At 37.6% G+C, this 12,564-nt stretch overlaps 1 protein-coding gene across 1 annotated transcript; it reads right to left on the bottom strand.

Moving 5' to 3' along the window:
* Window positions 1–189: 189 nt before the first annotated feature.
* On the bottom strand, window positions 190–10,175 carry LOC117298578 (26S proteasome non-ATPase regulatory subunit 1-like). Its single transcript, XM_033781896.1, has 8 exons — window positions 10,059–10,175; window positions 9,324–9,440; window positions 7,804–7,906; window positions 4,699–4,868; window positions 3,685–3,855; window positions 3,026–3,304; window positions 2,445–2,520; window positions 190–1,731 (listed from the first exon to the last, which is right to left on the bottom strand). The coding sequence occupies exons 1-8, from the start codon at window positions 10,095–10,097 to the stop codon at window positions 1,637–1,639; spliced, it is 1,050 nt and encodes a 349-aa protein (XP_033637787.1). The 5' UTR covers window positions 10,098–10,175; the 3' UTR covers window positions 190–1,636.
* Window positions 10,176–12,564: the final 2,389 nt, after the last annotated feature.

The following is a 12,564-nucleotide window of genomic DNA, read 5'->3' on the forward strand; positions in this document are numbered from 1 at the left end:
CCCCGCCCCATCCCATCCCCAGATAGTGAATATTGATAACATTAAGGTAAAACCAAGCAAAGCAAAAACAGTTCAGAAGTGTCGCATCAACATCTTATTGGCCAATATTTAATATTTTGAAGCCATTTTAAACTATCTATGTTAAAACTTGGCAGTTGTTAAGTGTTCTTTATTTACTTTCATTTCAACTTTTTTTTTTAGTATGGGAAACTGTTAAAAAATGTCTACAAAACGTCCCAACTTTGTGATAAATAGTCTAGGTAACTTGAAAAGTAATCCAATTGCAGCCCAAACTGGGCTAAACATGGATAAACATGGATCTGGGTTAAACTGGGATATGAAGTGAATTATGAAGCAGGTATGACAGGAGAATCTGTTCTCCCCCCCCCCTCAAATGGCAAACTGTGTACAAACTTCTTCTGATAGCGCCCTCTTTTGATTCATCCTCCTTCAGCCAATGTTAATTCCCATATGGGGGACAGAAACTCCAGGGTCGGGTTTCCCTTTGACACCGCTAGTCAGATAGATTAGGTGACAAAAAGTAGAAAATAAAAATTTCAACAGCCAAAGTTAAGTAACGACCATATAGTTAGCATCGGTAACATTGGCCAAGCATATTCTGACTCGCAGAAGGAGAATAATTTGTTCTCATTTGAAAATGTGTACATGAAAATTGACTCCGAAATGGAATAAAAAGAAGGAAGTACACATCTTTAAATTCAAACAGGAAATTGGTTGACTATAAAACATCCAATTAGACAGAATCGGTCTTTGGAAAGCTGACATCAGTATAATATGGAGTATTTATAGTCATCAATGCTGTGTTTAATCTATTGATTATAATAATGGGCGATCAAACGATTATCCTCAATTTACATCAAACTTCATCAATTCTATTCTTGTTAAGATAATTGCAAGCCCAACTTATCCCCCCCCTCTGTCTTCTACAGAAATTCTATTAATAAGAAAAAATGAAGACGTCAAATGTCTTACGCCTTATCCTTCCATTCGCAGATGAAGCACACAAATACATGCAGAAGCACAAATTCTTGTAATAAGCCTATTCAGAGTTCCAGCTGCGCATGTCTGTTACTGCTGACAACGCAATTTGTTGCTCTCCCGTGACCTTTTGATAATACCAGCGAGTATTGTCAAAAGGTCACTCGAGAGCAAAAAATTGCATAATCAGCAGTAACAGACATGCACAGCTGGAACTCCAAATAGGCTTATGCTTAGCAGAACAGGTTACCAGCCAAACCACCATGTAAAGTATACTGTATGTGACTGGTTCCCTGCTCATGGTTTTGCGAAGCAGTTTCCTGATACTAGTCCCAAGGCCCAATTTCATAAACCCTGCAAGCATACAAATATATGCTTAGATAAGCTAAACTCTGTCTTAACAGAAACAGGTTACCAGCCAACGTTCCATGAATGTTAAAATTAGGGGGGCACTGGTGCCCCACAATTGTTTTGCTAAGCAAAGAACTGTGCTGAGCAGCATTTTCTGCTTAAGCAGCTCTTTGAAATTGCTCAGCTTGTTTCTGGATCATCATCCGATGTAGAAAATGTCACTGTAATATACGTCATCCCCCTATTCCCCCGCCAATCTCTGCCACGATCTTGAGAAGTTATCGTCTTAAACTTTGGAGGGTGGAGTGTCCTCCTCGATGTATTCAAACGGCTCAGGAGCTTCTGGTTCTTCTTCTTCCTCTTCCACCTTGGGTCCACCAGCTGAAAAAGGCAACAAAAGAAAGACAATGATAAGTTAGCAAAATGCAAGTACAATTTATTAAATGATAGTACATGGCATTTATATGGCGCTTTATACAAAAAAAACAGCGCCACACAATCAACAACAGTATGAAATACGATGGAAAAAAAAAAAAAAAAAAGCTTGGAAATAGGTGAGCGTAATTTTTGTTGTGCTTAACTACTTATTGTGTTTAAGCAGCACAATGAACTTGGGCCCAGAGCCCACTTTCATAGAGCTGCTTGACAGCTGATTTTGTGCTTACTGTGTGATATCCATTTCATAGCGTGCTAAGCGTCAGCACACGAAAAGGTGTGCTAACCTTCTGGTGCTTACTGCACGAAAATAAATAATGTCACAACGTAAATTTGTGGTGAATGCACAAGATGGCCTTGCTAATCTGTCAAATATGATTACAATTTTTAGCAATTTTTTATGCTACAGTAAGCACGAAAATTTGCTTAACATGAAGCATCGCTATGCCATTGGGCCCAGTCCTCACTTCACCCCTGTTCTATTTATGTCTGAAAGCTTTTAAGTGATCTAGAAATTAATGAACTGTAAAATTAAAAGTTTTGTGACTGAAGAATCCTTAATGATGTTTATGTCCGCTATGAGGACATCGTTGTTGATTGCCTCGGGCCTTGAGATTTCTCCGTCCAGTTTAAGAAACAAGCTCTTTCTTAATACTGACCTGGGACATTAAGAACGATTTCTTCTGGTTCATCTTTAGCCGTGTCTTTCATCATAATTATTCCTCCATCAGACAGCTGTAATAAAGGAGATGAGAAAGACAAATGTACATGACAGATTGGATAGACACCAACAGAAACATAACAGGAAACCAACAAAAACACCAACAGAAATACAATGACAGTTTGATGTTTTTTTCTTTAGCTCTTTTTAAAACATCTATCAATATTGTGTAATTATCATACAGTGGTTTATTTGGCTTTCACGATCAAAATTTAGGCTGTCACTCTTTTGTTTTTATCTATAAAGGCAACCTACACTGTGGACAGTTAACTAAATTTCGTTCAGAAGGAAGAACAAACTTAAAATCTACATTCTATATTTACAAAGGATAACTGGAATAAGGTTTTTGTGTAGAATGAGGACCCTTGAACAAAATTGCATCAACAGTTTCAGAGTAAATAAGACACAACAGTCCATTTGTGGCAACCATTTTGAGGACATTATTAGTACCCGTGTTCAGGGCACATTTGAGAATGATTTTAAATAAACCATAAACAATACCCCCAAAACGTAACTGACCTGTTTGACTGGGACGTATCTGGACTTATCGACCGTTGTTAAGACTTTGAGCTGAGCAACCATAACTCTCGCTGGAGAGTTCAATATCTCAAACGATGGCTCAATTTTCTTCTCTTTCTTCTTAGGCTCCACCTCCGGTTCCTCTTCCATCTTCTCATCTTTCTTATCCTTGGTGTCTTTTCCTGCATCTTTGGAATCCTTCTTTTCTTTTTCCTTCTTGTCTTCTTTTTCTTTCTTCTCTTTGTCGGCAACCTTTTCTTCCTCTTTGATTGGTTCATCCTATATAAAACAACAAAATAAGAAAACTAAATCAACAACATAAATTTGTTGAACAGGGGTGGAGACAAAGAATATTTTGTAATATTGTATATATCATAACAAGTTTTTAACCGGCTACAGGAATGTAAATGGTTGCATGGCTTCTGACTGGCACCCTCGAAAAAAGATATTGACAAAATAGGGAGACCGCCAAGAGCTCAGTTGGTAGAGCGCCGGCACCTTATAACAGAAGTCATTGGTTCAAATCCCGCTCTCATTGTAACATAGCTTGGGGAGGAGTTTGGGGAGGGGTTGTGGGAGTAAATTCGGGAGGAGCTTAGAGGGAGTTGCTTTGAAGGAGGAGTATTGAGGTAATGAGATGGAGAGCTAAGACAACATACCACTTCCATCTTTGATTCTGCCTCTTTCCTCTCTCGCTTCTTGGCCTTAGCGGTGATGGACAACACAGCGGTGGCAACCTTCTCCTTTTCCTTCTCCTTGGGAGTCTCCAGAGGGGGTGTGTACGCATAAAGAGACGGCTTGGCATTGGAACGAATCTCCAAGATCGGCATCTGCTCGAGAGAGATCATATCTTAATTTAGGTGGACGTCAGGTGAGAATGATGTTGTGTTGTGGAGAGTTTGCCAACCAAAATGAAATGGTTTTCTTTTTAAAATAATCTAATCTTAACTATAAAGGCAGAGTCACACTGCAGCGATAACGAAAACGTTAACGATCACGCTGCTAAGATAACGCATTCTATTGGTTGAATGAGTGTGTGTGTATTCTACGTGGAGCAATTTAACTAATAGAATGCATTCTCTTCGTGTTCTGATTGTTATCGTTTTCGTTATTGCTGAAGTGTGACTCGGCCTTTATTACAAATTACAAATAAATTTGTTTGGAAGACTACAGTTGGGCAGTATGGCTCATGGTCTTGGATCTCCACTTAGAAAACACTTTTTACAAAAATACTGTAGTTTCAAAGGGTAACAATATGATAATTAACAAACAAACTTTTCAAAAATTTACATTTATATTAATATTTTTTTGCCTAACATCTCTACACAGTTTGGAAGGTCACTTTGAGAAAATTAAGAAGTCCATATCGAAAATTTGTCCAACAACCTGCACGCTGCAGTAATCAATGGACCCTTCCCATGAAATATGTTAATTACATTCACGCATGCGTACAGACCCTGTTGGTTGGCAAACACCATAGAGTTGTGCACTAAGCAGACGCGCAATCACGTGTGCGTCACGCACCCATTAGCCATATACAAAACAGCGCGATTTTCCCTCATTTTGCCAACCAAAACGTTAGTGCGCACGCGCAATGTGCAATTTACATATTTCATGGGAAGGGTCTATTGGCAGTTGTGTAGTATTTCACAGGGGTAGGGACAAAGACGTACCTTCAGGTCAGAGTTCAGACCTACTACAGTCGTCGGAGTGAATGCTAGAGACATAAAGTGAGCCAGAGGAAACCAGTACCAGAAATGTATAAAGACCAGAACGCCTACGACAGAAGACATGTGGGTGTGACCTGATGCTGACTGGAGGCTGATAGTCATGTTACGGCCACCTGGAAAAAAAAAAAAGCAATAATAAAACGGGAATTGTGATAAATTGATTCATGATTTTATTATTAAAAAGAAGGTATTTTGTAAACACTCCAGAATTTTAAATGTTTCACAGATTGTTTATTCTAATCCGAATAATTCTTCCTGCTTAGACTAAATCGCTATAGATTTTGGACGATATCTTAAAAAATGCTACCACCTTTTAAAATGAAAAGTTCACAGGTTAGTTTTATTGTGTATATCTGGAAGGAGGGGGGGGGGGGTTAGTGTTTCTGACATGGGGGGGGGGGAGGAGACCAGAATCACCAGCCACACAGGCATGATCAAGGTCCTTGATCGCTAGGCCATGTCCCTGCACGGGGACCGCGTCATACAAATATCAACCTTTATTGTTTTTATGTTTGGCCGAAGTAAGCTCAATTTAAACAAGCTCTTTTTATGCATGTTTTCTATTTGGTGTTTATTTTGGTTTTAAGAGCTCTACTGTGCAATCTGAAGCACACTCTCTCTATTCTTTTTTTTGGGGGGGGGGTTGGTAACACAAAATTAGTTTTTACTATTTTTTAAATATTTATTTATTTACTTATTATGTATTTTTATATATTTCTATTTATTTATTTATTTATTTATTTATTTATTTATTTATTTATTTATTTATTTTTTTTTATATTTTTTTTATTTATTTTTTTTGGGGGGAGGGTGCGCATATCAGCCAATATCTGCGTGTGTTGACACCAATTTGTTGTGTGTACACATCAGCCTGAAACACTAGCTTGGCATATAGAGAACCCTGTGAACCAATTCACGACCCTACCTTTAAAAACCAACCCGTGCCATTCATTTCATTAGAACATTACATTGTAACCTTGTTCCACCCTGGCGTTCTTGCCTTAAGTTAATTAAAACCTCCTGCCGACCCTAACCTAAAACCACTTGCACTTTCTAAACAAATCAGCGGCAACTAAGTCAACTTAAGATGGAGGCTGTTTCTATAGTAACAACATCTTCACAGACGCGCTCGTGTTTGTTTAACCGATAGGTTAATTTCTAATTATGACTAACGGACCTCGTTATCAAGGGACTCTTGTCCTTTACTTTGGATCCCAGTTGTAGAGTTCTACTTACTAATAAATAATAATAATGATACAGCATTTGTAAGGACACCTTAACTGCGAACTGTTCAAAGGCGCCGGTGTATTCTGTAGTTTTTAAAAAAATTTTTACTCAAAAACAAAGTGAATTTCAATGTATGTTTATGCGTAACAATAACACAGACTTTTGACTATTGACTATTGACTAGTAGAAGCTAAAGTTAAGTTACAGTATTTTCAAAGATTGTTATGAAAGTAAACGTGAACATGTGCATTTTAAGTTTCTATTAGAAGAGAGTGATGCTGTGCATTTGACTGAGGTCTTCCGCAAGTGAATTCCAAAGTCTTGCTGCTATAAGTGATGTTTGAAGCTTTGCACGGTGTGAAGAATAAGAAAAAACTATTAGTAATAGTAAACTTGCGAACACAACCGTGTAATAACTCTCTTGTGAGAGAGTGTTGGCTCTGAAAAGAGTCAGTTTGGTTTCTGCTGGAAGAGAGTGATGTTGTGCATACTGTCTAAGGTGTTGAGGAAGTGAATTCCAAAGTCTTGGTGCTACAGTGGAGAAACTTTGGTAATTGCCGATGATCCCCTCCTAATCACACCAACGACCATCATAATGACACTAACGACCGTCATAATGACACTAGTGTTGTTGAGTCACTGCTTAATGAATACGTTGCGTCAGACGGGCAATTAATGGAGAAAGTATAACACTGCTCTTGAGATGGTCCTAGCAACAGGTAAAACAATACCACCATGGAGGACTGCTTCTCACAACCCTCTTATCCCTCTCCTGCCCCTCTTCCTCCTCCCCTTCCCCTTTCTTGCTAAAACAAGGTTTACCTCGTTTAACAAGGTTTTTAAAACAAATTGTGCGATTTTAATTCAAGGACAACTCACAAGAACCCAATCAATATCAACCTAAACTGAATCTGGCAGAGATTCGGCAGGAGTCCTTAAACAGTTTCTTTTTAATGATCAAGTTGATCCTATTGACCTTTTGGGATGCGAATCGTACAACAGCAATTTTTTTAAAAGGTGTAGGAGGGAAACTTTCTCAAGAATGCTAATTTTCTTGAGGGACTTTAAAACACGGATTGGTTTAAATCATACACCGTTCACAATTAACCGTTCACATGTTTTAGTTCTATATAAATGTAGGTGTACACAATAAAACCAACATCTGAACATTTCATTTCAAAAGGTGATCACGGTTATTTTAAAACACTGAGAGAGTTGTTAGGAAAATGAAAAATAGTGTAAAGGTAGAGAGACTTGCAGACATAACATGAGCGTCAACAACTAATTAGAACAACAAGCTCAAATATGAATGATTTCATCGTCTGCTCAGATTTTAAGGTTACAAATGGCAATTTCATATATTTTGCGGTGATCAAAAGGTCATTAAATAAAAAAATGGATAAAAGTTTTTAAAAATAGATGAAAATCAACAAATTAATGTTTGCCAAACATATACTTTGAAGACAACTTTTGATCAATAAACCCTAATTACCAGGAGCTCCAAAATATGCAAAAGCAATTTATCAAAGCCTTACAAATTGCACTAATGACCTTATAGTTCTGAGCAGGACCCAATTTCAGAGAGCTCTGCTTGAAAAGCAGAAAATATTGCTTAACAATGTTCTGCTTAGCAGAAATGAGCAGGACCCAGTCAAAAAATGTACAAGTGACATGGTAATTTGGCTGGTATCCTTATTCTGGTTAGCATAATTTTGTTGTGCTTAGCTACTTTATGAAATTGGGTCAAGATGTAATGTGAGAATGATGAAGTGAATATATTTATGAGATATTAAAAGAGGAGTAACAGGAAACGAATCTTACCTGCATCAATAATTCCTTGAGCCAAGATGGCACCAAACTTGGCCATCACGTCCTCGTGTTTATCACTGATTGTCTTTGTGTAGACACTACGGAAATGTGCAACCTACAGACAAACAAACATGTTGGTTTTAGTCTTCTAATCTTCTCTGTTGTGAAATGTGTAAAGCTATAATGAATGCTCATTTTTGTTTCACCCATATTTGTGTTAGCACTGTATACTCAGTACTTTCCCGAGCTCTGTGAAAAAACCCACAGGCATATTACTCGGGTGGGATTCGAACCCACGACCTTTGCAATTCTTAAGCAGAGTCTTACCAACTAGACCACAGAGATTGCCCGGTAGCTAGAGGAAGTTCGAAACCTATATTTTAGCAGCAGGTACCGCAACGATTTTAAATAGTAATAGAAGCAAATTTGCATCGGGGATAAAGAATCTTAATTTTGGTTTTACCCATATACACTGATGTGTGTTAGCACTGTATACTCAGTACTTTCACAAGCTCTGTGAAATAAAAATCACATATTACTCTGGTGGGATTCGAACCCATTACCTTAGCAAAAAAACAGAAATCAACCCATAGAAATCTGACCAACCCTCAGAATTCTGAAAAATTATCCATAATCTTTTCTCAGATCCAATTATTTATGGGTAAAAAAGTTATCCAAACAATATTACTTTGAAGGAAATCCTTTCTGAAAATAGTTTATATTACCACCAGCTGCAGTGCTTCTCACTATGGTCATTAATATGTTGGTGTATTGACCCCTCTATGACCCTACATGTAAAGAGATACTTAAATACAAGGTCTCAAGAAATACAATGCACAAAGGTTATGACAACAATCTTTCCCCAAACCTAAAAACTAATGATTGCTACTTTCAACAAAAGAGGGACAGAACAAAGAAGATTCTAGTCCTAGTGATTCGCTGAGGATAATTAAAATCAAGATTGAGATTCAGCGAGTTCTCAATTAGGAGGCATCGAGTTCTGACACGGGGTTAACCTCATTTCATGGATTAGTGAAGGATTACAATGAGACATAAACTCTGTAACTGTCCTGGGCCCAACTTCATAGACCTGCCGAGCACACAAATTTGCTTAGCATGAAATGTTTGCCCTGATAAAAACAGGATTACCAACCAAATGTCCACATGATTTTCAGGATAACAATTAACAGCTGAATACCAGTTACAAGCAAAATGCAACAAATGGAAATTGGTGGTAATCCTGTTTTAATCAAGGAAGAATTTTCATGCTTAGTAAATTTTTGTGCTAAGCAGCTCTATGAAATTTGGCCCCGTGCTGTTATGATCTGCCAGCTCAGGCTAAGGACAAAGATTCGGCGCTTACGGAAGCAGGGAAATTCGTGCTTACGTCAAGCGTATTTCACCGTTTAGCGGGGACGTTTTAGCTTGTGTTGTCAGTCTCAATAAAGTCAATACATGTACTTTCAACAGTAAGGCATCAATTCATCAATTGATCAATAATCAAATAACCGTTACACAATTTTCAAGCTTACCTTGGGACAAGTGTTCTCATTCTGTTGTATAAGAACCATCGCTGAAGCAATCAGAGCTCCCTGCCTGACGTAAGTAACTGGGTCATTGATCATCGGCTCTAGAAGATTCAATACATCCTGAAGACAAATAGTCAATATGGTATTGTGAAGTGATCAATACATGTTGAAGATAATAATCAATATATAGTGTTGTAAAGTGATCAATACAGTGTTAGTAGTTATAATCAGTATAGTATGGTAAAGTGGTTATATAATCAATGCAGTATAGTTACTGATCAATACATGTTGGTAATTATAATCAATACAGTATAGTAAAGTGATCAATAAATCTTGAAGATAGAAATCAATACAGTGCGATTAAATGGTTGATACATATTTGAATTAATAACTAATATAGTGCTGTAAAGTGATCAATACATCTTGTATGTCATAATCAATACAGATAAGTAAAGTGATCAATACATCTAGGAAAAACAAGCAGTTTAGTTCTCTGTTAGCAGGACAAACGTATCCCCACGCTGCGGTTTGGGTACTTGCCTGGTGCCCAGTCTATATTATGGATCTCTTTCACAAATAGAGATAGATTTGTAAAATAGACAGGAAGAACCATAAAAAGATATACGGGACAAAATACACAGCGACAGAGATATTTTGAAACGTGTCATGGGCTTTAGATGAATTTTTATATAAGGGCCACAGTATAAAACTTAAATTATTATTAATATAATTGATTACCTTATTTCCAGTCCCAGCGCAGGAGATTCCCAATGCCATTGCTGCTCCATAACGGACATGTGGATTGTAGCTTTCAGACAGGAGGGAGACTACACTGGGCACTTGCTCTGGTGTCCTGCACAAAGAGAAAAACATTGAAAGAAAACAGATGAGATCTAAGAATGGTTTCAAGCTTTGCAAGGTGTGGATAAATAGGACGAAACTATAAACAAATAGTAAACCTGCGGATACAACCATGTGTATCCCCAGCCGTGACACTTGTGTCCTTAAGCAAAACACTTAACCATTGCCACGTCCTTCAGATGGGACGTAAAGTCGTTGGTCCCATGTGTTGTGTAACGCATGTAAAAGAACCCAGTGCACTTATCGAAAAGAGAAGGGGTTCGCCCCGGTGCTCCTGGCTGTGGCTGCTGTATTTGCCGTAGCACCTTGTAAACCCTTATAAGGTGCTAAATAATTGGGTCTCAGAATCCATCACTGCAATAACCTATATTTCTGAAAGTTTGTGTACACTCAGCGCCTTGAGTACCTTGTTTGGTAGATATGTCCGCTTTATAAGACTTCAATATTATTATTATTATCTCTTTTGCGGGAGTGTTGGCTCTGAGAAAAGCAGGTGTGGTCTCGACGTTTCCAACAGTATGCTCTGCTCGTCTTCATGAGATGAGATCTAAACACAATCATCGCATCAGTGGGGCATTGTTACACGGGGCAACTTTTGCAGGCGACTTGGTTGAGGCAACCAACTGCATTGCATGCTACAGGACAACTTTCGGTAGCACAGAAGTAAATTTTCAAACACAGTTTTACGATCCCTAAGAAAAACAAAAACTTGGTCATTCGAATGTGAATGTCTTAACTTTGTGGACATTGCCTGGAACTGATTGCCTTTAAATTGTCTTGTCTAAGATTTCGGCGAAGAGTAATGACCGAAACACTATTTGAGAGAGTTGTCATATTAACAGCGATTTCCCTTTACTTTTGACAATGACTAGCAGGACCATTTAGCTTAATCATTTACTGGTCTAGCACCTTTTTCAATGGGCCTTATTTCCTACGACATAGAGCTTTTCAACACTGAACTAGCCTCACTTGATTATAAAAAAACCCCAAATTAATTAAATTTAAGGGTATGAATGCTTTATTTAGAAGAGACTTCAACTGGTCTTAAAGATTTCAACAGTGTAATTAGAGCAGTGTCTTACAAGCAATTCAATAAGTAAACACCAAAAACACAGTTCATTGACACGGCCATCCCAGATTCCTTAATGACATATTAACTTCCCTAAATTAGTTAGAATTTTTGTTTGCCGCCACCCTCTTAACTACAAATTGAGAACACACACACCTGTTAATTAGTCCTATTGTTAATTAAACTAAACAAACAGGCAATTAGAACCCACTCTATTTGGACTTGTTCGTCCCCTCTCAAGCAAGCTATTAATTAGCTATTTACGTTTTTTGGGAGTCTTCCTTTGACGTGATTCAGAACTCCTGAATGAATGACGTCACAATTCAAGATCACCACAAATAACCAATTGTTATGTAAATAAAGATCACAAATCAACAAATTATGTTGATTTACCCATTGTCTTACATACATGTATAAACTTTGGTTTTACCCATATAATATACACTGTACACAGATGTGTGTAACAGCACTGTTTACTCAGGACTTTCCCAAGCTCTGTAAAAAAAACACCAGGCATATTACTCGGGTGGGATTCGAACCCACAACCATTGCAATTCTAGAGCAGTGTCATACCAACTAGACCACCGAGATTGCCCGGTAGCTAGAGGCAGTTCGAATCCTATACTTTAGCAGCGGGTACTGCATTATAGTCTTATAAAACAATATAGTCTTACATTTGAATGACAGTTAAAAAGCAAATAAGCAGCGTTCAAAAGCAGGGTATACTTTTGGTAAAGACCTGTATTCCTACTTGTTGTATCTCAACATACTCATCAAATAACAAACGTGTGAACATTTGGGCTCAATTGGTCATCAATCTTGCTAAAAAAAAAAAAAAAAAAAAAAAAAAAAAAACCCACCTTGGTTGCATAGAATTGTGTGCTTTCTGAAAAAGTTTGTTTTGCTTGAAGCCTTTTACATATTCATTTTTTGTATGAAAAATTATCTCTTTCTTGTAAGCTACATTACAGAGTTTCTAAAAAATATTGTATAACATCAACAGCTGTTTAAAGTTTCGTCCCCCTGGCCATTGTCCTGGTGCCCTTTGAAAGTGCACTTTGATGAAGACAAAAGTCCTTGCCCTCACAGTAATGAAGCATTTCTTTGTGGAATATGACCCTTTGACATTAAAAATCTTTGCAAGGCTGTGTGAATTAAGCCATAACAGAATTAGAAATCACATCACACTGGTTTCTCATTAATTGAGTCTTAAAGGCACTGGACGCTTTTGGTAATTACTCAAAAATATTTGTTAGCATAAAAACTTACTTGGTAACGAGCAATGGAGAGCTGATGTAAGTATAAAACATTGTG

Source organism: Asterias rubens, chromosome 13, assembly GCF_902459465.1.
Source record: "Asterias rubens chromosome 13, eAstRub1.3, whole genome shotgun sequence".
NCBI lineage: Eukaryota > Metazoa > Echinodermata > Asteroidea > Forcipulatida > Asteriidae > Asterias > Asterias rubens.